This window comes from Marmota flaviventris, chromosome 12, assembly GCF_047511675.1.
Source record: "Marmota flaviventris isolate mMarFla1 chromosome 12, mMarFla1.hap1, whole genome shotgun sequence".
Lineage (NCBI taxonomy): Eukaryota > Metazoa > Chordata > Mammalia > Rodentia > Sciuridae > Marmota > Marmota flaviventris.
In genome coordinates this window covers 78,839,459-78,862,400 of record NC_092509.1, presented here as the reverse complement: position 1 = coordinate 78,862,400, position 22,942 = coordinate 78,839,459, and the positions used below count along the sequence as shown (strand labels likewise).

The following is a 22,942-nucleotide window of genomic DNA, read 5'->3' as shown; positions in this document are numbered from 1 at the left end:
CATTATGCATTTTGGGATCTTCGTCTGGGATTTGAAAACCGTTAGATCTTTTTGAGAGTTTCCCTGCTTACTCAAGAGGTATTCCATGTTAGGGTGAAACTGCCGTGATCTTGTGCTATTTTCCCAGGGTGTTACTCTAACAGACCTTCAAGAAGCAGAAAGGACTTTCAGCCGGTCCAGGGCAGAGAGACAGGCTAGTGAAAAACCTGCAGACACTGAAGGACTGGAGGGGAGCACTGAGAAGCAAGAGCCCTCAGCTGTCCCAGCAAAGGAAGCTGGCGAAGACCAGCAACCCTGGGGCAGGAGTCTGGATGAAGAGGTGAGCTCATTTTGCTGGCAAGTACTGTGACAAAAGCAGGATAATTGATTTCTGCAAATCTGTTCTTTATTGATCATTCAAATGCTCTTCTACCTTGCAGTGGACCACTCAGGAATAGAGGACTTGATGACTGTCTTTAGTTGGCAAACCTATGTGACTGAAAGAATTCAAAGGATGTCATTCCTTAAATGACCATTTTTTTTCTCCTGGGAGTTAACTAATGCTTTTAAATAAATACCTATTCCAAAAAGAGAGGCCACAGTATAATAAAATGCAAATAAGAATATAAACATTTATTAAGTATTTTTGCCAGGCACTACTTTAAGCATTTCATGTGTTTTTAATCCTCAAAACAATCCTCTGAGGTAGATATTGCTATTCCTATTTTATCTATGAGGAAATCGAGTCACAGAGGTTGGGTAACTTAGCTAACATTTCATGGCGGCTGAGGAGTGGATAAGCAAGATTTGAACACAGGCAGTCTGACTCCACGGCTTGGTCTCTTAACCACTAATGTGTTCCCCAAACTGCTACAAATGTAAAGGCTTACAGAACACTCCTGGGTGTACATTTTTATTTATGTTGGGGTGGACATTTTGATTTATGTTTCATTTCTCTGGTGGAGTTGGTAGTCACAGGTACAAGAGTATACTTAGGGATAAGCATACTCCTGGTTTACCTATGATGGTTCTAGTTATAACTGTTGTCTCTGTGCAATTATTATTACCACTTCTTTCACTCTTAAAATTGTAATTGATAAATTTTATGGTCAGTTTAGTTGTAGGAGAAAGGAATCATCTCTTTCATGTTCTAACTCTGAATGGCTAGAATCCATATAAACTGGTGTTCTGTTGTGTATTTTATTTTATAAGCTACTATATTTATTAAATACTTATTACCAGATATTATTCTAAGCACCTAACACATACTGTCTTATTGAATGTTCACCATCCTGTCTGAGGTGTTATCCCTGTATTACAGATAAGGAAGCTAACGCTCAGAGAGGTTAAATAACTTATTCAGGGCCAAACAGCTAATAAATACTAAAGTTAGACTTTGAGCCAAATTGCATCTGACTCCAAAGCTTACTTTATTTTATTACTTCTGTCTTTATAATTTTTTTGTTGTTGTTCTCTATTTTCTTTTTTTGACCTAAGGATGGAACCCAGGGCCTTGTTGTACATGCTTGGCAAGAAATGTACCACTGAGCTATGTCCTCAGCCTCTTGTTTTCAGATAGTGTCTTATTAAGTTGCTCAGTCTGCCCTTGACCTTGGGATCTTCCTGCTTCAGCCTCCTGAGTAGCTAGGATTACAGGTGTTTTTAATTATAATTTTATAACTAAATTATCAAACACCAGGGTTGTTTTATAATTTCTAAATTAAAAATTGTACAAAATCTGTATACTGTAAACTCAGTATGCTGTAAGAATTTATGCATCTTCGATAAGCCAACTTAAGACTCATTGTCAAGTTCTGTCTTAACTCTTAGAAAAAAGTATTTCAAAGGGGAAAATGGGAATTTATGAAAAGCTTAGGGGACTGGACTCAGTGGTAGAGTGCTTGCCTAGCTAGCATGTCTGAGGCCTGACTTCTATCCCCAGAACCATTAAAAAAAATTAATAGGTTTCAATAAACATCATTATGGCAAATTAATGAGTATTCAGAAATTGGTAGAATGCTCAGATTTATTCTCTGTTTTCAGATGCTTCCTACATTCTGCTCCTTTGTCTTGAGCTTTTTTATTTTCCTTTGTAAACTTTGCCTTTCAACACTCTTTGAGAAAGCTCATCATGCTTCCTATTTCACTCCAAGATCAAAAGAATTTTCATTAACACAGCACTGTCTAGTGCCCTTTAGTCATTTTAGGAACAGTTTGCCTATACTGCTAGCAACATGATGGTCTTTTCAAAGAAGCATCCAGAAGCTGTAGTTTTCTGACTAATTAACTAACTTCAGTTCAGCTCAGTGATTGTTGATTGAGCATCAGCTATTAAAATAAGACTCTTAATGAAAAAGCTCATCTTGAATAAACCTGCTGTCTTTATCCTTTGGCTGGACTTGACCTCTCATGGCTCATTCTGTGAATTATTTCTAGACTGTCTATCGTCGTCTGAGGTGTCCAGCTCAGCCAGACAAACCCACAAAACCAGTGTCTCCTTCTACATCAAGACCTTCACTCTTCACCAGTTCTCATCTGCTACGAACAAGTAGATGTTCCATCCCTGATTCTGAGAGTTCAGAGATCACTGTGAATACTACAGCTGCAAAGGAAATGGACAAAAATGGTATGTAGAGTTTTAAAAGGTGGAAGCCACTCTCTCGTGCACATTGCTACAGATTCTTAAGAGTCATGCTTTACTTTATCTCTGGTTAGAGAGTGAAGAAGTGGATTTGGATGATCAGTCCTCTAACAGGCTCTCCATTCGAGAGAGGAGGCGGCCCAAGGAACGACGAAGAGGCACGGGCATCAACTTCTGGACAAAAGATGTAAGTAGATTAGTCCATACTGGGCCATAGCACATTATGCTTGGCTGCCAGTCTTTCTGTTGAGTTCAAAAGAAAGAGTCCCATGTGGTACCATGAATCTTGCAGATTGACAAGAACTATTACTGAAGAAAAGCAAAACAAAATTTAGCTAGTGTGGGGCTCATTTAGTATGTTCCTGCTGGATTCCCAGTACCAAGAATAGTACTAATCATATGGTGGCACTCAGTATTAATTGATGAAGAATTTTAAGAACTTGAAATTTACAATATAATAGAACCAATATAAACAAATCTAACAAGTAAATAAATTTGCCAGGTTTTAGCTCTCTTCCTGAATATTCCTTGAAATTCATAGAGTCACCAATATCAATACCACAAAAAAGCAGAAATTTTTAACTAAATGTTTTAGGAGAGCTATAAGAAATTTAAAGAACTTAAAATCTGTAAGTTAGCGGAAGTTCATTTGATTCAATTTTATTCTTCTGGAGGAAAAAAGGATAAATAGAAAACAGATTAACACTGACTTTTAAATAAAGAGAGATGTACCAGTGCTTACCAATAGAGACATGCGTCCCCCTCCATGTCATGTTTACCTTTTTCACTCAACCTTGCTATTGGAATCTAAAAAACCAAGCAGCCAATAATTCGAAACAAAAGCCCCTGGTTACTAATGACTCATTTGAAAATTAGATAAAACTATTCAATGGGACAAGAAATGAAACAGCAATACGTATCTATTAGAAACTACCTTTTAGATAAGAATATTTCCTTGTTATAGAGCCGAATAGACTAATACTTTTTTTTTTTTTTTTTAATTCCTATGGTGAGGATCTAACCCAGGGCATTGGGCATGCCAGGCAAACTTTCTACCAGTGAGCTACACCCCCAGCCCATAGACTGATAACTTTGGGCAGAGATGATACCTTTTTTTCCCAACTGTGGTTGATTTGACTTTTTTTTTAAAACCATAGGTGATATTTCTAAATTGCCTACTTGTGAAAGCTGTTAGAAGTAGCATCACAGAGTATCACCTGGCTGTCAAATCTCATTGCCCATGTTTGAAATGCCAAGATGTATAATTGATAGGAACTGACCTTGTTGCTTTAAAACATATCCATGATGATGATTCTCTTGTTTGTCTTCCTCCTTCCTTTTCAGGAGGATGAAACTGATGTCTCTGAAGAGGTCAAGGAAACACGGGTAAGTGACAAGCCAGTGAGGCATATCTCTTTAGGGCTCAATCTTGCTTTGATGCATACGATTTTAATAGAAGAGCAGGACCTATGCAAATTGGAGCTGAGGAGGAGTTTGAAGATAGACATTCCTCTGAGAGGCATGGCAGGTGTTAGATGGTGGTACTTCCTCCTGTGGTGTAACAATTTCCAGCTTCTGTGTGCTAGCTGCTAATCTCTAACACCATTACAGGCTCCATCTTTTTCTCTTGAATGTTTTTGGAATGAGTAAAGTACTTTGAAATCTTTGGAAGAAAAATAAAAAGTGGTATTTTTATGGATCTACATTGATAAAGAGGAACATAAGTGTGAAGTATGTAAAACATCAGATAGTCTAAAAGTCATTTATATTTGACTGTGAAATAAGGTTAAGCACCTCACCTCTTCTATAGCCCTGACCTCATAAAGCCTAGCCTCCATCTGCAGGCCTATACCCAGCATTCTTAAAAATAATCCAGGTTCTTGTGAGCCACTCCAGTGCCATAGAATACTGGGGGTTTTCTTCTTTTTACAGTTTCACAGGAAGGAAGGAATTTGGTTTTGACTAAATTAATTGAAATACATGTGCTTTCCTGTGAGAAATTACATAAAATAATGGCCTTTTTAATACTTCACAATTTATTGGACTTGTATTCTCAGAATACACTTATCAACCCTTAATAATTAACAATTAATTCATTTTTAACAGAAGAGAGATGAATAAGACATTGTCATCAACTCACCTACATTTTAGCCAAGATCCAAAATAATCAATAGTAGACTTTCAAAAAGCAGTATCTGTAATGACTTACAGTAACACCAGTGAGAATTGCCTACTCTGGGTTGAAGTTGAGGCTACTTCACAAAGATGAGCTATGTTATGTGGAAATAGCACATAGCTATTCCCTTAAGGCAAGTGTGTGTGTGTGTGTGTGTGTGTGTGTGTGTGTGTGTTTGCATGCATGCAAACAACAGCAACTCATAGATTCTTTAAAAATCTTGAATAGGATTTTGCATATAGAGAGAATGAATATAGAGAAGTTCCTTTGGGGAATTATGCTTAAGCAGAGAATTTGAGTAATAGATTACAGAGCACTGAAATGCATCATAATCCCTAGAGGATTGTACAGGCTGTTTAAATTAATGGATTACAACAAGGAAGGTTTTGATGTCATAGAATGTCTTTTGTCAGTGAAAATCTTTGTCTCTACTTTTCAAAATTTCTCAGCCCTGGAAAGTCCTAACCTCGAGTACCAAGGAATGAAAACTATAATGATTTTAATGCAGTGGTTCTCACGGAATTTCATCTTAGGACCATTCACTTAAAATAATAGAAAAAACTTTTTGGTTTGTGACGAAAAGCAGAGACTATTGAGGTTTGCTGTGAAAGTCATTTGTCAGGCTGAAAAATATTCCACTCTTCCAATTGCTTAAGACATCTACTAGTGTTTACCATGTGTCAAGCAGACTTCAGTGTGAATCTTAAGAGAAGAACAAACAGCCTATTACCTCTAGATTGGTAACTTTGTACGCAGGTAAGGTAAGGTTGGTACAAGCACATTCCAGGTACCATTCTCTAGTCCCACCCACAGTTCTGCAGAAGGAAAGACTGGTGATGAGTTGGTAAAGGGAGAGGCTTCCTTTTTTGAAAAGTCTTCAACTCTAGTTTATTTCAATTAAACTGTTTATCTGGTTTTCTCTTCGGAGCGCTTGCTTCTAATGCTAGCAGGTTTGAAACCATTATCCATATGGGCTGCAGAACAACACACCTAATGATGACCCAGTGTAAATTGCTGCAATTCTAGTTCAAGACAGTCACCAGTATGTTATGAATCTTAGACCACTCTCTGCCCTACCTTCATGTCCATCCATCAGGCAGTATCATAGACTCAGCTCTGCAGCAATAAATGAGAGGACATTCTGTGGAAATGGCCCGGTTAGCTATTAAGCATGAATTTTGCTGAAAAGCCAGGGCAGTTCTTTTCTTTCTTGATTTTGATTTAGTAAAACTGTATCTGCTATTGAAGTCACGCAAGCTCCCTACTCTCCCCAACCTTCTCCTTGAGAGTGATGGTATCTATTATTTTTTAAATTCACTCTTCCCAAAACTCTGACATCTTTTTCTTTTTTTCTTTTTTGTGGTGTTGAGATTTGAACCCAGGGCCTTGCAAGTGCTAAGCAACACATCTACCACTGAGGTAGCCCCATAGTTAGCTCATGACATCTTATTTTTTTAACTGAGATATAAATTTACAATCAATAAAATACATAAATTTTAAATGTGTCATTTGGTGAGTTTTGACACTTGCATATACCAGTATAAACCACAATCCAAATCAAGACATAAAACTTTTCCCTTACCTTAAAAAGTTTCCTCTTATCATTATGTTAAGTGAAATAAGCCAAAGTCAGAAGGTCGAGTGTCATATGTTTTCTCTCATCTATGGAAGCTAGAGAGGAAAAAGGAAAAGAAAGGTGGGGGGTGATCCACATGAAAAGCAAAAGGAGATCAATAGAGCAGAGAAAGGCACCAGGAGCTGGGAGGAGGGGAGGAAGAGGAAAAGCGCTGGGGAGGGATATTGGTCAAATCATATTGTTATACTTTGTGCATGTACTAATATGTAACAACAAATCCCCCCCTCCCTTTATGTACAGCTGTAATACACCAAGAAAAAAAAAGATATTTAAAAACAAAGTTTCCTCGTGCCACTTTCTAATCAATTCCCTGTCCTGAGAAGCAACCATTCTTTCTAATTTCTGTCTCTATAAATTAGCATTGTCTGTTCTTTAACTGTGTGTGTCTGTGTTTGTCTATGTGCGTACATATATATGAATGTACTGTTTCTTAAGAGTGAGGATATGGCCAGGCCCAGTGGCACACGCCTGTAATCCCAGTGGCTCAGGAGCCTGAGGCAGGAGGATCGAGAGTTCAAAGCCAGCTTTGGCAACAGCAAGGTGCTAAGCAACTCAGTGAGACCCTATCTCTAAATAAAATACAAAGTAGGGCTGAGGATGTGGCTCAGTGGTTGAGTGTCGTGAGTTCAATCCCCAGTAAACCACCTCCCCCCAAAAAAGAGTGATGATATGTCAGTGTTATTTATATGTATACACACATATGTATGTATACACACATATATCTACATATGTATATGCACACATATATATGAAATCATCCAGTAATATTTAATTTTAGGTTAGAAAGGAAAGTTCAATTATTATTATCTCTATTTGTGTCTCTAGTCAGGGTTAGAGCTAAGATGATTCCAAATATATATTGATTTCCCCCCATCTTCTTAAAGATTTTATAAGGTTCTTTAATTTCTCATCCCTATGTCAGTAACAACAGCATGATTAAGAAGCCTTTCTATTATTAAACTAAATCTCTGCTGATATCATTGAAATTCATTCCTCTTTATGTACCTAGAAAAATGTAACCAAAATGTAAACACCAATTAATATTTAGGGCCAGACATGGCTTGATGTTTGCTATCTGTGATGTGTGTGATAAAGATAGAAGTCACATATTGCTATACTAGTGTCAGTAAAGAGCAAGAAATATGATGAGAAGGCTGGGGGCCTTGCCTACATCCAACATAGTGCATGGTTTTCATCAAAACCCATCCCCAGTGGTAATTCCATCAGCTGGTAAGATAGACAAAGACTATATATTGATATTGTAGCACCTCCTTGACAGATATGTTTATAGCAGTTCTCTTTCATTATCCACATTAGGTATGGGCCAGTCTCTGTAAGTCTTAAGATATCCTTTGTCTTTCTAAGTGAAGAGGAAACTGAATCTAATTTTAATTTGAGAACAGGTTATTTCAGTCATATCTAAAAATGCTTTTATATTCAAGAATGTATTTACTGTTTACTGTATAGTGGTCTCCCTACTCCATGGGAGATACTTTCCCTCACCCTAAGGAGATGGCTGAAACCACAGGTAGTACTGAACCCTACATGTGCTATACTTTTTCATATACATACATACCTATGATGAAGTTTTATTTATATTAAACATAGTAAGAGAGTAACAACAAGAACTAATAATAAAATAGAACAGTTACAACTAAAATTAAATTACCACTATCTCTACTCCTATGCTTTGGCCTCATTATTAAGTAAAATAAGAGTTACTTGAACACCAGTACTATGTGATATCAGTGTCTTAACAGTTGGTTAGAAGGTTACTAAATGACTAACAAGCAGTAGTATACACAACATGGATATCCTGGACAGAGGGATAATTCATGTCTCTGGCAGGGCAGGGTACCAGATGGCATGAGATTTCATCATACTACTCCAGACAATACAATTTAAAAACTATGAGCTATTAACTTCTGGAATTTGCATTTAATATTTTCAGACAGCGGCTGACTGTGAGTAACTTAAACCAAAGCAAAACCACAGATAAGGGTTTTGCATAGCAGGTGCTCTGGAGGGAATGATCATAGGCACATCAGGGAAGGTGGTGACCATTTCAGTTCTCTCCACCTTTTATTATTGTGTCTTTGAACTGACTTTTGCTTTACTATGAGTTTTATCTACTGAATTCTGGTTTTCCCCCATTTACTCCTCTTCAGTAGTCTATTTTTCTTTTTTTTTTAATTTTTTATTGTTGGTTATTCAAAACATTACATAGTTCTTGATATATCATATTTCACACTTTGATTCAAGTGGGTTATGAACTCCCATTTTTACCCCATATACAGATTGCAGAATCATATCAGTTACACATCCATTGATTTACATATTGCCATACTAGTGTCTGTTGTATTCTGCTGCCTTTCCTATCCTCTACTATCCCCCCTCCCCTCCCCTCCCCTCCCCTCTTCTCTCTCTACCCCCTCTACTGTCCTTCATATCTCCCCCTTGTATTATTTTTCCCTTTCCCCTCACTTCCTCTTGTATGTACTTTTGTATAATCCTGAGGGTCTCCTTCCATTTCCATGCAATTTCCCTTCTCTCTCCCTTTCCCTCCCACCTCTCATCCCTGTTTAATGTTAATCTTCTTCTCATGCTCTTCGTCCCTACTCTGTTCTTAGTTACTCTCCTTGTATCAAAGAAGACATTTGGCATTTGTTTTTTAGGGATTGGCTAGCTTCACTTAGCATAATCTGCTCTAATGCCATCCATTTCCCTGCAAATTCTATGATTTTGTCATTTTTTAATGCAGAGTAATACTCCATTGTGTATAAATGCCACATTTTTTTTATCCATTCGCTAAGGCTGGGGGTAGCTCTGGGAAACAGCATGGATATGTGTCTAAGTCACTAACAAAAGGACACAGCTTTTCTCTACCTGTCCTTCTCCCCACAATCTGTGTTCACATTCACACCCCCACGTCCCCATGGAGCACGCTAGAAGTTCCAGAGATCCTGGTCCTATGTGACCTGGTGCCACCCTACCTTGAGTTGCCTTTAAGGGGCAGCAGGTCCCCTAGTATTCATCTCCCTGAAGTCAGGGTCCCTCTGGGCCTGGATGACAGCTATGGTATTTTTCAATCTGATCCTGTTGTGTAATTGAATTCATCACTAGAGGGCACAAGTGGTCAACAGAAAAGATGTTGGTGAGCAAGCAGAATGGTGCCCTGAAGAAGCTGAACCTAAACAAATTGCTCCTGTTTTAAAAGAATTGCTGAAGAACCTAGTTCAGTGTAGTAATTTGCCACCCCACTTTTGGTCTCATAGAATTGAAAGGGAATTTATAGATAACTTGATTTAGGAGCCTCATTTCATAGTTGAGAAAACGGAGACCAGAGAAGTTAATAACTTGGGGATGGAAAACCTGTGCAAGGAAAAGCATCCTGGATCCTGCATCAGGGAACGTTTTCATTTGATGGTAATATGCAGACCTGGAATTAGGGCTTATGTCCTTTTCCACACCCTATTTATCCATTTGGTTTTTTTACTCAGCAGGTTACATGTTCGAATTGACTTGCTAGTAGCACCTCACCTCCTTGAGTGAAGGAACGTCTTCTTGAAGGACAACTTAAAAGCCTACTCAGTATCAAGATTCAGTGGGTAGAGCATCAGCATTCTTCTGCTGTCCTTGACATAGGTGGGTAGTTATGTCTGTCAGGAAGTAAGAATTCCCATACTTTTGTTAGGAATCCCCTACCCCACCCTGTTGCTTTTAGGAAAATCAGGTAGTATACTCAATAAGGATAAAACCATTGAAACTTTACCCTCAAAGTCGACACTGGAGCTGTCCTAGCTCTGAATGGAACTAGTAGATTGGATTACTAATCACTCCTCAAAATACATTGGTAAAGGAGATGTTATTAAGGAATTACTAATTTATGACTATTGATATGCTTGTCCTAGATGACTGGTTATATGCTAGTGGAGAAATGTGTTGGTAAAATGTTCTAAAAGAGGTAAGCAATTTAATGTAAAGTTTTCAAACTAATAAGAGAACCCAACTCTAATTTGTTGGCAAAGCTTGGTTTTGAACTGGAAAAAATAAATGCTTCAGAAGTGTCTCTAATGCTGAAAGCCACTACATGCATTTTCCATTTTGTCCTTCCTTGTCTATTATAAATATCTTCCTGTTCTTTCATTCAACAAGTGCTTTTATTTGCCTCTTATGTTCAGGTACTTTTCTAAATTTTGCAACAATGAACAAAAATCTCTACTTTATTGGAATTTACATTCTAATGAGGGAGACAGACAATAAATAAAATAAATATGTAAAGTAAATAATATGTTAAAGGGTGATATGTTACAGAAAATAATGTGTTAAAGGTGATATGTTACGGAAAAGCCATACAGAATAAGTAGGATGGAGGAATTAGATGTGCCAAGGTGGGCAAAGGCTCATGCTATAAGTAGGGCAGTTAGGATAGGGCTCTGTTACAGAATATCATTAGAACCTAGATGAAGTAAAGTAGGCAGCCATGTGGCCATGTGGAGGTGGGGTATTATGGGCAGAAGGAACAGCAATTGCAAAGACCCAAGGCAGGGTATGCTTGGCATGCTTGAGAACAGGTGTAAAACCCAGTGTGGTTAGAGCAGAATGAGCAAAAGGGCTAGGCAGCATGGGCTGATAAGTTGTCATTAGAACTCTAGCTTTTGAAATATACGTGTAGATATCTTACCAAGTTTTGAGCAGAAGAGTGACATTATTATACTTACATTTTAATGGTTCACTCTACCTGCCTATTGAAGATTGTACTCTGGGGGGGGGGGGACATCAGTGGTCTTTAAGATTCAGTGGAAGCAGTAATGTCAGTTAAGAGGCTTTTCCAATAATATTGGAAAAACAGAAAGATCCTGAGAAGTTGTTATTCGATATACATTTTGAAGTTAGAACCACTTAGATTTGCTATTGGCTTGGATTTAGGTTGAGAAAACAGGTCAAGGTTGATGCTAGAGCTTTTAGCTAAGACAACATGAAATGGAGTTTTCATTAACTGAGATGAAGAATACTATGGGAAGAATAGATTTGGTCAAGGAAGAGTAGGCATTTGGTTTAAATTTAATAAACTTGATTGATATATTGTACATGGAAATGTCAAAAGAACAATTAAGATATAGGGGTCTGGAGTTCATGTGAGTGACCCAAGCTTCAGACATAAACTTGTATGTCAGCAAACATATAGATTATATTTTAAACCAAGGGGTTGGGCCAGGTGCGATGGCACACACCTGTAATCCCATTGGCTCAGGAGGCTGAGATAGGAGGATTGCAAGTTCAGAGCCAGCCTTAGAAACTTAGAGAGGCCCTAAGCAACTCAGTGAGAACCTATATCTAAATAAAATTCAAATAGAAGGGTTGGGGTGTGGCTCAGTGGTTAAGCACCCCTGGGTTCAACCCCTTGTACCAAAAAAAGAAAAAAAACCAGGGGTTGGATACAGTCACCAAGAAAGTAACATCATATAGAAGATTCCTAAAGACAGAAGCCTGTAGCACTCCAGAGTTCAAAATGAGGAAAACGAGAAGAACCAGCATGAGACTGAGAAATCCTGGCACTTGACTCTGAGAATATAAATACAGTTTTCTCTTTTTTCAAATCAAAAACAGAACATAGAATAACAGATAGTTTTGTATTCTTGTTTTAACATTTTTTTTCTCATATAGGGATATTAACCCATGAAATCTTTTCAGCCTTTTTATAAAAGGATCATATAGTGGTATAAAAGTTGAGTATCCCAGAGCATCCTCTGATGTCTTTTAAAATTAAAAGCACTCTTTGCAAACCTTGTCCAGAGACCTTTGAAGCCCAGTTACGTCACAAGACTGTTCTTACCACATCAGAGAGGTTCTATTAATTAATCATGCCTGAAAATGACCTGTTAATTTTACTCACCTTTTAGTTACTTTTGCCTTGCCTAGATTTTTCTCAGCTTTACTACATCTTCAAATCACTAGCTCTTCCATTTCAGTTAAGAAGCCTTCTTCAAAGACCTTGTATTTTAAGATGCTACTGTATACTAAAATTTGATTTAGCTCTGTGATGTCTAAAATGGTGATTATAGACCGAATCTTAGAACTGAAAGGGACTTTCAAGGCCATCTAACTAACCCTCTCATAAAGACAACAGCTAAGGCCTGGAGAGATTAATTTGCCAGGATCACATTGTCATATCCCTAGTCTACAGCTGTCACCTTGCCTTCATTTGAATTCTTATATTTGTTATATGTCTTATGTCACATACTTTATGACAAATAATGTAGTGTAGAAGCTCTGAGTACTAACTCAGAAGCCAGACTCCCTGGGTTTAAAATTAAAATGTTCCAAATCTATAAATTCCTAAGTCAGATGAGAGTAAGTCTTTTGGAATATTTTTGTTGACCTTAGAATCATGTGATTTTTAAGTTATTTATTAATTTATCCTTAAAAATTATTATTTGGAATGTGAGCATGATCTGGCTGTGACATCTGTCTCTCCATTAATTGCCAGAGTTGATTCAGATGATCTGGCTGGCTAAGCAAGTGTCCCCTTCCTCCCTTACCCATTTCATGTGCATCTTTCTCAAAGCTGAGCACTTGGTTGAAGAGGACGACCTTCCCTCATAGGGAAAGACCACTTCTAGGTCAAGGGTACATGAGTAGCTGCACTTTGCTGCTAGAACCTCCAAACAACCTCTCAAGAATGGATTGTTTGAAAAATAAGAGAAGTAGCCCAAATGCCTCTATAATTCTAACATATAATTCTAACATACCTGAGGGGTTTTAAGGACTGAATTTTAATAGGGATCATTGAGATAGGGGAAAGAAATGAGTAGAAATGGAAGGAACAGGATTAAAATGTTTCAAATTTTGCTTGGAACCCTTTGAGTTCCTAAGCAAGTCAAATCTCTGCAAATTTCTCCCTTGATCAAGCAGACTTTCATTTTTATGACTAAATTTCCCCTCCTATGTGTGCTTCTCTGCCTGTTTCTAACAGTCCTAGTTTCATAAATCTTGACTGTTTTTCCCCAACTTTCTTTCTTTGAGTAAATAACAGCCAATTTTTCTGTTTTTCTAAATTTTTACTACTTTGCTTCTGGCCATTTTCTGGATCTTTCTCTCAAGCAGTAATTTTTAATCTTGCTACTTAATCTTGTGAAGCCCCTTTATGTCCTGAAGAGGATTCAGCAATTTTCTGTCCACTCTCCACCACTGGGCAGTATCTTTGCCATTCTCCTTTTAGGTAAAATCCTAGGTCTATTTTGCTTTCCCCTCTTTCTGAGGCCTGATTGCCTAATATGGTAAGGTATTTCCCAGACAAGCCTGCACTGTTGAGACAGAACAACAGCTTGACTAAGTTTAAAGACATGGTAGGTGAGCTATCAGAGAGACTTAAGTTGTTTATGTAGTAAAGTAATATTTTTGTAGTATACTATATAACAACTTCAGTCTTTTTTTTCTTAATAAGCCATAATTTCTTTTAACAGAGTTAAAAGAATAATAAAATAGAGGTTTTCTTCGCTAACATCTTTATTTTTAGGCAGATAGGGAATGAGAGGGTTTTAATAAGTCTGAGAAACTTAATACCATGCTGATGTTCACAAGGATATAAAAAATAAGGATAGACTTAATAAGCAGTGGCTGTTAGAGTCCTGTTGTGGCCAGCCTCTGGGAATTGGCAGACATTCCACATGTAGAAAGGCAAGCTGTCCTGGATCTGTACTGTTGATGTCCATGGATAATCCTGGGAAGGAGATGGAGATTGAGAAAGGGCAGCCAACCGATTCTGTATGGGGGAAGTTGCCTGCTACCCAGTGTGTACTGAGGACTCCTCTCTAGTGGCTGACTCCACAGTGGCCTGGAAGGATCTCTCCTCTCATTGTACATTTGCTCTTTCTTTGCAACTGTAGTTTCTTAAAATACTATAGATGTTGTGATTTTCTATATATGGGTTATGCCTTGCTCTAGCCCAAACCACATAAACCATCTTAAGAACAAAGTTTCTTTTGGCATCTTCCTTTTATGGACTCTATTAATTTTAGGTCATGCTGTTGCCAAGGAAATTTCAGTAATCAAAGCTTACATGTATTCCTTGGAGACCCTGAAAATTTGGACCCAATGTCCCATTACATCAGTGAGTTCTGCCTTAATCAGAAATCTTTTTTAACATAGAAATAAACTGACCTTCAAGGTTTCTGTTTGGGTTTCATTCAAACATCTTATCCAAAGATGTGAAAGATTTATCTGACCTCTAAGAATGGTGTAGTTAACCTCTTGGCTTTTTCTTTTCTTTCAATTTCTTCTTTCAGCATCTAGCTGCCTTCAAGGTTGTTAGCAACGTGTGACCTTAAGTCTTTTCATTTGCAGGGACCCTTAGGAGCTTGAAATTCTGATGGAGCTTCTCCCTGCCCACCCCTCCATGATTACAAAAGGAAATTAATTTGATTATAGAAATTTTATGAAACACAGAAAAGTATACAACAGTGGTTCTCAGAAGCAGCAAGAGCATTTTTAGAAGAGGTTATAAAAATTCCTAAGGGCCCTTTCAGGGAACATAGTGATGGAGCATGTTCTAGATGCATTTATTGGAAGGGATCAGATATGCCAGATGCTAGATTTCGAAAGATGTCTCACATCCAGCAGTTGTCCTGAGCTTGCTTGACTCTTGACTGTCTCCCAGGACAGTCTAAGATGAAAACCTGTCTAGTATCTGAGTCTCAAACCTTACTTGATTTTATGTACACACTCAATTGGTAGGGAGCAGTTCTGAGAATTCAAACACCATGTAAATTGAGGAGCAACTGCTGAGTTTTGCTCATCCTGATAGTAATGCCATTTATATTATGATGACTTAACAGATTTTACAGGTCTGCATTTTTCCTCATGAGAATCTTAAGATGTATCCAAACCTCTTACTGCTTTGTTATGCCTCCTAATGTTATTGGAACAAGAATTAACACATTGGAAAGTACATATTTAGGGACTGAAGGTGTGTCTCAGTGGTAGAGAGTGCATGAGACTCTGAGTTCAATCCCCAGCATCCAAGTACACACACACACACATACACACATACACACACATACACAGTTTGTTATAAATTTCTTCACGTTTATTTCTTCTCACTATGTTATTTTTCATGATTTTAACTAAGTTTGGTATAAGTGAATTTCATTTCAGGATAGTAAATGTGAAGGGTATTAAAAATATTTGTTGTAAAAAGGGAATCATTTTTTCTATGAAGAATAAGAAAAAACTTTCATAACCATACTATTCAGAAAAAAAAAATTGCTAGCATTGTGGTGAATTTCCTGCTGGTATTTTTTCAGTTTATCTTTGAAAAAAGAAAATATTCAGGGCCAACTAATGATGTTCTTGAGAAAAGGATCATTTTCAACTTGAGCATTCCTGGAACCCCATCATTACCATTATGACAGTTCATACAGTTGTCTTCAAAGGAGTTGGGGTTCAACTCTTTTATCAAAGTAGTCAGTTCTATGATGGCTTTGATCATAAGAGAGCCTCCAGGAATAATTGTTCCCCTTTCAGTTGGAATCTAAGGGTTACCTTGGTTACGAAAGTATTCATTTCTTCTGCTGATGGCATGGCTAGAGAGTCTTAACCATGGCTTAGGCTTAGCTAATGTTAGAGTTCTGGGCCCATGATTGAAGTATAAAGCTTGGTGTGGGATTTGAAGCCCATTTTCAGCAAATGCAATGTTTATAGACTTGTCCCTGCAGGAATGTTGAATTGAGGCTCTAACCAATGCTGCCTTTGAAAGTGTTGTTTTGGTAGGACCTAAAAGATAGGATAGTTGGGGTGGAAATGTAAAGATGAACATTTTTTTTTTATATTTATTTTTTAATTTTCGGCGGACACAACATCTTTGTTTTTTTTTTTTGGTATGTGGTGCTGAGGATCAAACCCAGCCGCACACATGCCAGGCGAGCGCGCTACCGCTTGAGCCACATCCCCAGCCCTAAAGATGAACATTTACAAGTTATCAGTTTTAATTTTTCTCCATGCCATCTCAGTTTTCAATCAAGCAAGTTCAAGAATCAGATAATAACCATTTAGGGGCCATGAATCTCTTCATAGGGAAACCATAGTTTTGTATCCAAATATGATCCTTAATGTGCATGAATGTTCACACAGAAGTACCTTAACAGAGTTTGGGATTTTAGAAATACTTGATGTTTTTTGTACTTTGGAATTTTTTTAAATGTTTTCTTATAATTTGAATTCTATAGCTTAAACTATGATGATGTTTTTGGCAACTGAGGAAAAGAAGGGCATTATTAAAATCTATTAGTAGAACTGGGCGTGGTGGTGCACACCTGTAGTCCCAGTTATTTGGGAGGTTAAGATGGGAGTATCAATTGAGCCCAGGAGTTTCAGGTCAGCCTGGGCAACATAGACCCAGCGAAGAGGGCGGATATTCTCCAGTACTATGTGCTAGGGTTGGACAAACCAGCCTAGGCTTCATTTTGTCACATAAACACTCTAGATAAGGGTTCATCAAATGTTTTATGTAAAGGGACTGGTCGTAAATATTTTCTACTTTGGGGGTCATGTTGCCTTGTTGTAACTATTTGACTCTGCTATTACAATGGAAAAACAGCCATAACAATTATGTAAATAAATGGAGTGACTGTTCCAATAAAACTTTATTTACAAAAACAGGCTGGTGGACTGAATTTGACACAGTTTGCTGGCCTCTACACCAAGTTACAGATCTAAAAAAAATGTTTTGCTGATGTCAACATGACTCGAAGTGTCAATTTTCTGTCATCTGAGCACTTCTCTGGTAATTCTCCTGATTTACCATCAATGTTTTTTCAGGGTGGGCAAGGGAAATCATCTGTTTAGAGGCATGTATGTTGTCTGTCTGCACTTGGAAAAGCATTAATGAGAAGCTTCCTGAATGGGATAGTGAACAGAGAAGGAAATGGATCCAGGTCATTTTAATGTAGTTCTGTTCTGTTTCAGTTCTTTACCTCTCTTTTTTTTTTTTTTAATATTTATTTATTTTTAGTTTTCGGTGGACCCAACATCTTTGTATGTGGTGCTGAGGATTGAACCCTGGCCGCACGCATGCCAGGCGAGCGCGCTACCGCTTGAGCCACATCCCCAGCCCAGTTCTTTACCTCTTGAGGAAAAAGTCTAGAATGATTCTCCCAGTGTGCCCCCATTTGCTTTTCTCATCTGATCCTATTCCTCTTCCCTCCCAAGAATCTGTCTTTGAGGTTAGCTGAGATTACAATTTTGGGATATATAATTAGTTGCCACTTAAGACATTCTGTTTTTGAAAACTGTGACCAAAAGTGACTTTGACTTAAAGGTTCACAGATTCTTGGAAGTGTGTTTGTGAGAAGATTGTTAATTGCTGTCATTCACTTTGATTACTGGTTGTCTTTGAATTCCTTAGTCAGACATAGAGTATGGACCAGGCATGGTGGTACATGCCTGTAATCCCAGCTACTCAGAAGGTCGAGACAGGAGGATTGTAAATTGGAGGCCAGCCCAGGCAATCTAGCAAAACCCCGTCTCAAAATAAAAGGTCTGGGGATATCACTTAGTGGTGGGGCACAGTCCCCACCATGGCAAAAAGAGAGAGAGAGAGAGAGAGAGAGAGATTGATTATAGAATTTATTAGTCTTTTGCCTTATCAACTTTCAGTCTTCTTATAATATGCAAGGAAAAACTTTTTGGAGATTTGTGGGGAGGGTGACAAAATCTGCAAAGCTTTGACCCTGCTTGCCTGGAATGGTAGCTAAGAGGAGTGGATTTTTGGAGAGAGAAACTGAAATCCTGATTCTTCAACAAACTTTAAGGAAGAAAGTGATGAAAGTTGACCATATGTCAGAGTAAACTCATGTAAGGTATGGTAATTGAGCATGGGTTCACACAACTAATTTTTTGCCAAGTAAGCAAAATCAGATCCTTAATTGAGACTAAAGGTCTACTCCATGTATGTCATGCTGTATGAGAAGGACTCTTAGGTCACTGGTGACCTCTATTGCTCTGGAATGAAGTCAATGAAACGTTTGGGTGACTTATAAATCATTTCTGGAATGTTTGAGTTAGAGCTAAGAGTACATGTGGATATTTGTATCCATAAAGTTTCAGTGATAATAACCCAATAGGGAAAGCATCTATAGTAATCTCTCTCAAACTTGTTGATATGTCACTGGAGTCATTTGTTTATGCTGTAGATTTTTCAGACCTTTCTCCCTTGAGATTCTGAATTAGGAGGGGCATGATAGTAAGGCTTGGAAATATTGTAACTGTCTCCTAGGTGATTTTTAATAGGCAAATTTGACAGTGTTCCTAGAGGTATGTTTATGGATTGCTAACATCCCAGGTAGGTCATCATTAAAAAGTAGGGTTAACTGTGGCACCCTGAGAGAGCTTAGAACCAAACTCTACTCCTTCCTGACCTCCAGAAATGTACATTTAACTCAGAATACCAAACTATCAAAGCCCTCCCAGAACAGTCTGATCTCATTTGGGAAGTCTTTTGCTTATATAACAGCATGCATTTGTTCAACCAACCTGTATTTATTGTTTATCCACTGTGTGTCAGGCACTGTGCATTAGACAATGTTCCTGCCCCTCATAGAGGCCATATTCTACTGGAACAGAAGATATTCCTATTAGACTTCCAAGATGAGATGTCAAGTAGACAATTAGACATAAGAATCAGCTGCTCATGGGAGTGAGAGTAAAGCTGCAGAGGTAAGTATTTTGCAGTCATTGCCTTAGGTGACTTCGATGATATTTTAGACATGGTATTTTAAGACTGGGTGAGATCACCAAGAAAGGAATATAATTAAAGAAGGAAAGAGGGCCCAGGATTAAGCTCTAGATTACTACAGGCTGGTCCTAAACTAAAGCAGGAATATTTCTTTCATGGCACATATACAAATAACTTGGTAGATCTCTTCTTGGGAAAATGAGATGATTAACACACACACTCTGTATATCCCTCCTCTTCTGTGCACATCCCTTATACCTAGAAAGCAAAGGATCTAGATGAAGGATAATGAAGTAGATGTCTTATGTTAGTTATGGACAGAATGGAAACACTTTAACCTGTGAAAACAGCAAGATTTACTGTTTTTCTGGATGTGGATAATGAAACATGAAGAGGAGTCTAGGGTGATTGGGGGATATGTGGATTGTTAGAAGCAGCATTGATTTTGGAGCCAGAAGACTTAGGCTGGTTACATCTCTTATTAGCTGTATGATCTTAGAAAAGCAGTTTAATCTCTGTGAACTCTCAAAGTTCTTTCATCTATAAAAATAAGATTATCCCTATTTTGTAGCTTCGTATAAGAAACAGCAGTTATAATATACTTACAAGATTTTCTGGTATTTGTAGCAATAATGTAATTACATTTTCACTAATTGTAATAGGCAAAGACTGAAAAGATAATGCCCAGTTTAGGTGAGAATGTGGTGAATTGGGCCTTCCCATGTTGTACTGGTGAGTGCCTACTATGTGGAAAACTGTTAGGTACTATTGACCAAAACAGACTTAGTCCATTTAGCTATTTATAATAGTGGGGAAATTGGAAACAACCTAAATGTCCATTATTTTGGCAGTAGTTAAGTAAACTATGATTCATCCACACAGTGGAATGCCATGAATCATAGTTTGTCCTACCATTCCCCTGCCTGCTGGCCACACAGGGGTGTTGCCTTGAATCAGGGTCGGGTATAAAAGCAGCCATTAAAAGTGAGTTACAAAGATAATGCAATTTGGATAAATAATTATGATAAAATATTACTGAAAGAACTAAATGTAGACTCATGGAGGTATTATGATTGCAGCTATGGGGGAATAGAGGACACACAGGACCAGGTGAGAAGACCAGGGAGATAGCCACCAAGTGTTAATAGTGGCTGTATTTGTGGTGACACTAAATGTAACTGACCTATCCCTGCCCCCCGATTAAATGCTTTGGTAATGGAAACTTAACTTGAACGTTTGCATGAAAGTGAAGGCTGCTTAGTGGCCTGATCATGAACCAAACAGGAATTTTGTCAGAGAGCTTTGTCCCTTTCTTCTGATTGGTTGCCTATTTCATCTGTGTCAGAAATACTGAACAGTGAATAGAAATCTACTGGACACCTACCCCACTATCATGTATATCCATTGTAGGTGCATGTTGCATTTTAGGTGCAACAGACCATGTCACACATACAACAGTGTAGATGGTAAGGTACTTTCAATGAATGTTGTTTTAGAAAACAGTATGTCTATGGGAGTTGGAAATTATCTACACAAGATTGTAGATAGTTTAACTACACAAGATTGTATATGCTCCATCCTCCAGACCTTTGAAGTCCAAATCAGCTTGGATTTTACTGCATTGTGGCAAATGTAAAGAGTTTGTACACATTCTTATCATGATCCGTAGTCAAAGCTCTGAGAAACTCCAAGATTTATTTTTTAATTTTCCTGCCACTTCAACCCAATTTTTTTTATTTTTTTAGCTACATCTCCAGCCCTAATTAATTTTTTATCCACTTATCCTTCTGTTTAAAAATTCCAACATTAATCTTTTATTCCTTATCCTTCTGTTTAAAAACTCCAACATTAACCTTTTATTCCTAATCTCCTTTCTTACATTTCTGTTCCCATAAATCCCACCCCCCGCCCCCAAAACTAAGGATTGAACCCAGGGTGCTCTCTCACTAAATTGCCTGGGCTGGCCTCAAACTTAAAAATCCTCCAGCCTTAGGTTTCTGAGTAGCTCATATTACAGGGTATGCCACTGTGCCTGACTGTTCACATAAATTTCTAATTGTACTATCTTTAACATGTATAGGCTCAGATCTCTCACATCCTGTAACTTTGCTTCATACTGCTTAGTTTTGTCTTCATCTACACTTTGATCTTGTCAGCTTGATATTTACTATTTTTTTGTCTCCTCAGCTATTAGTGACAGACATGTTTGTAGAAAAGACATCTTACACTTTGTTTTGTCTGAACTTGTATGTAGGGTTTTTGTTTGGGTCTAGGTTGATTTGCTTTTTCTATTTAAAACTTAGGTTGTGTCTACACCCATAGAGAAACTTTATCTAGCCTCTAGGCTGTTCCTCTGCAGAGTGGTAATTAAACAAAACCAAGCATCTGTGATTCTTCTAACTTCCATTTGATTCAAAGACTGATTGTAAGAATGCATGGTTTTCTTCCTTTTCCTTCAAATTATTTACTCAGCAAACTGCATAATGGAGGAGTCAGCCTACAAAATTGTTGAGGTCACAGAAAATTATTTCTAGAAGGTACTTTTAAGGTATTCTAGCCCAGCTTCTTTATTTTGCAGATGTAAAGACCTGGGACCAAAAAGGAGGCAGAGCTTAACCTAAGTTGTATAATAAGTTAGTGGTAGAGAACAAACTAGAGCAGTTCTGAGTTCCCAGTCCAGCATTCTTTCCACTGTGCTGATGGCGGTCTTCCAGGTGCAGAAGTGCAGGTCGGTGCTTATAACAGGACTCTGCTGGCTGCAATGGCCCTTCCTCGGGCTGGGGAAAGCACCGTGTTCTTTTGTTCAGTCTGATTCCATTTATGGAAAGTAATGGCAGTTTATACAAAAAGTTTACGGTAAAAGTCTGCTGATATCCCTGGTTCCTCACCTTTTTAAAACCATCTTCCCTCCATTTTTGATTTTCCAATACATCTGTTATCTATTTCAATGCAACTGTGTGTGTGTGTGTGTAAGTGTATGCGTACACACACACACATATATATTTTCCAAATAATGGAAATTTTCTTCCACTACAGTTTATTTTGAGTTTGGGTGTTATATGCAAATGTCTATAAGACTTATGAGATCAGGATAATTGAACTGCTCTCATTTCAAAAGTGAAAGCCATTCTGGGACTTCTAGGACAGAATGGCAGAGTGAGCACATTCTGAATCTTATCCCTCACATTCCAAAACAGAACTGATGGGTAAATATTTTTTAAAGTTTTTTTTTTTTAATTAGTCATACTTTAAAAAAAGAAGGTCACTGTCGGCTGGTAATGGGGAGAAAAGAGACTGTGATAGGTGAGCTGTGAATGGATACAGGCAATTGGACGGGATTGTTTTGCAAGGATCTCATCCACTTAGAACTTGAATTCAGGAGCCAGGGACACACTATACTGTCTGCAAATAGGTGCTGTGTTCATTTAGGTCATCCCAGTAGTGTTAATGCCAGAAATAAGCTGCTTGTTCCTGAGCAGAAGTAGAGGAAGAGTAGCAGAAGCAAGAAAGCACAGGCACCCAGTGACCCATTCAAGATAGAATTGAACTCAAACTATTATTTTTCTTTTAAAGTACTGGGAACTGAACTCAAAGGGGCTTTACCACTGAGCCATATCCCAGACCTTTTTTTTTTTTTAATTTTTTAGTTATTGATGGACCTTTATTTATTTATTTATTTGTTTATAAGTGGTGCTGAGAATGAAACCCAGTGTCTCACACATGCTAGGCAAGCACTCTATCACTGAGCCACAACCCCAACCCCTATTTTTTTTTTTT

General features: G+C 37.9%; 1 protein-coding gene across 4 annotated transcripts in view; it reads left to right on the top strand.

The window, feature by feature from the left end:
• Ppp1r12b (protein phosphatase 1 regulatory subunit 12B) overlaps positions 1-22,942 on the top strand; it is a 203,693-nt gene that overhangs the window by 115,738 nt on the left and 65,013 nt on the right. For all 4 annotated transcript variants that reach the window (XM_027945641.2, XM_071600174.1, XM_071600177.1 and 1 more), the window contains 4 exons: positions 128-319; positions 2,416-2,605; positions 2,695-2,807; positions 3,965-4,006. In XM_027945641.2, coding sequence (XP_027801442.1) covers positions 128-319; positions 2,416-2,605; positions 2,695-2,807; positions 3,965-4,006 — 537 coding nt within the window. The remainder of the gene's footprint in view (positions 1-127; positions 320-2,415; positions 2,606-2,694; positions 2,808-3,964; positions 4,007-22,942) is intronic.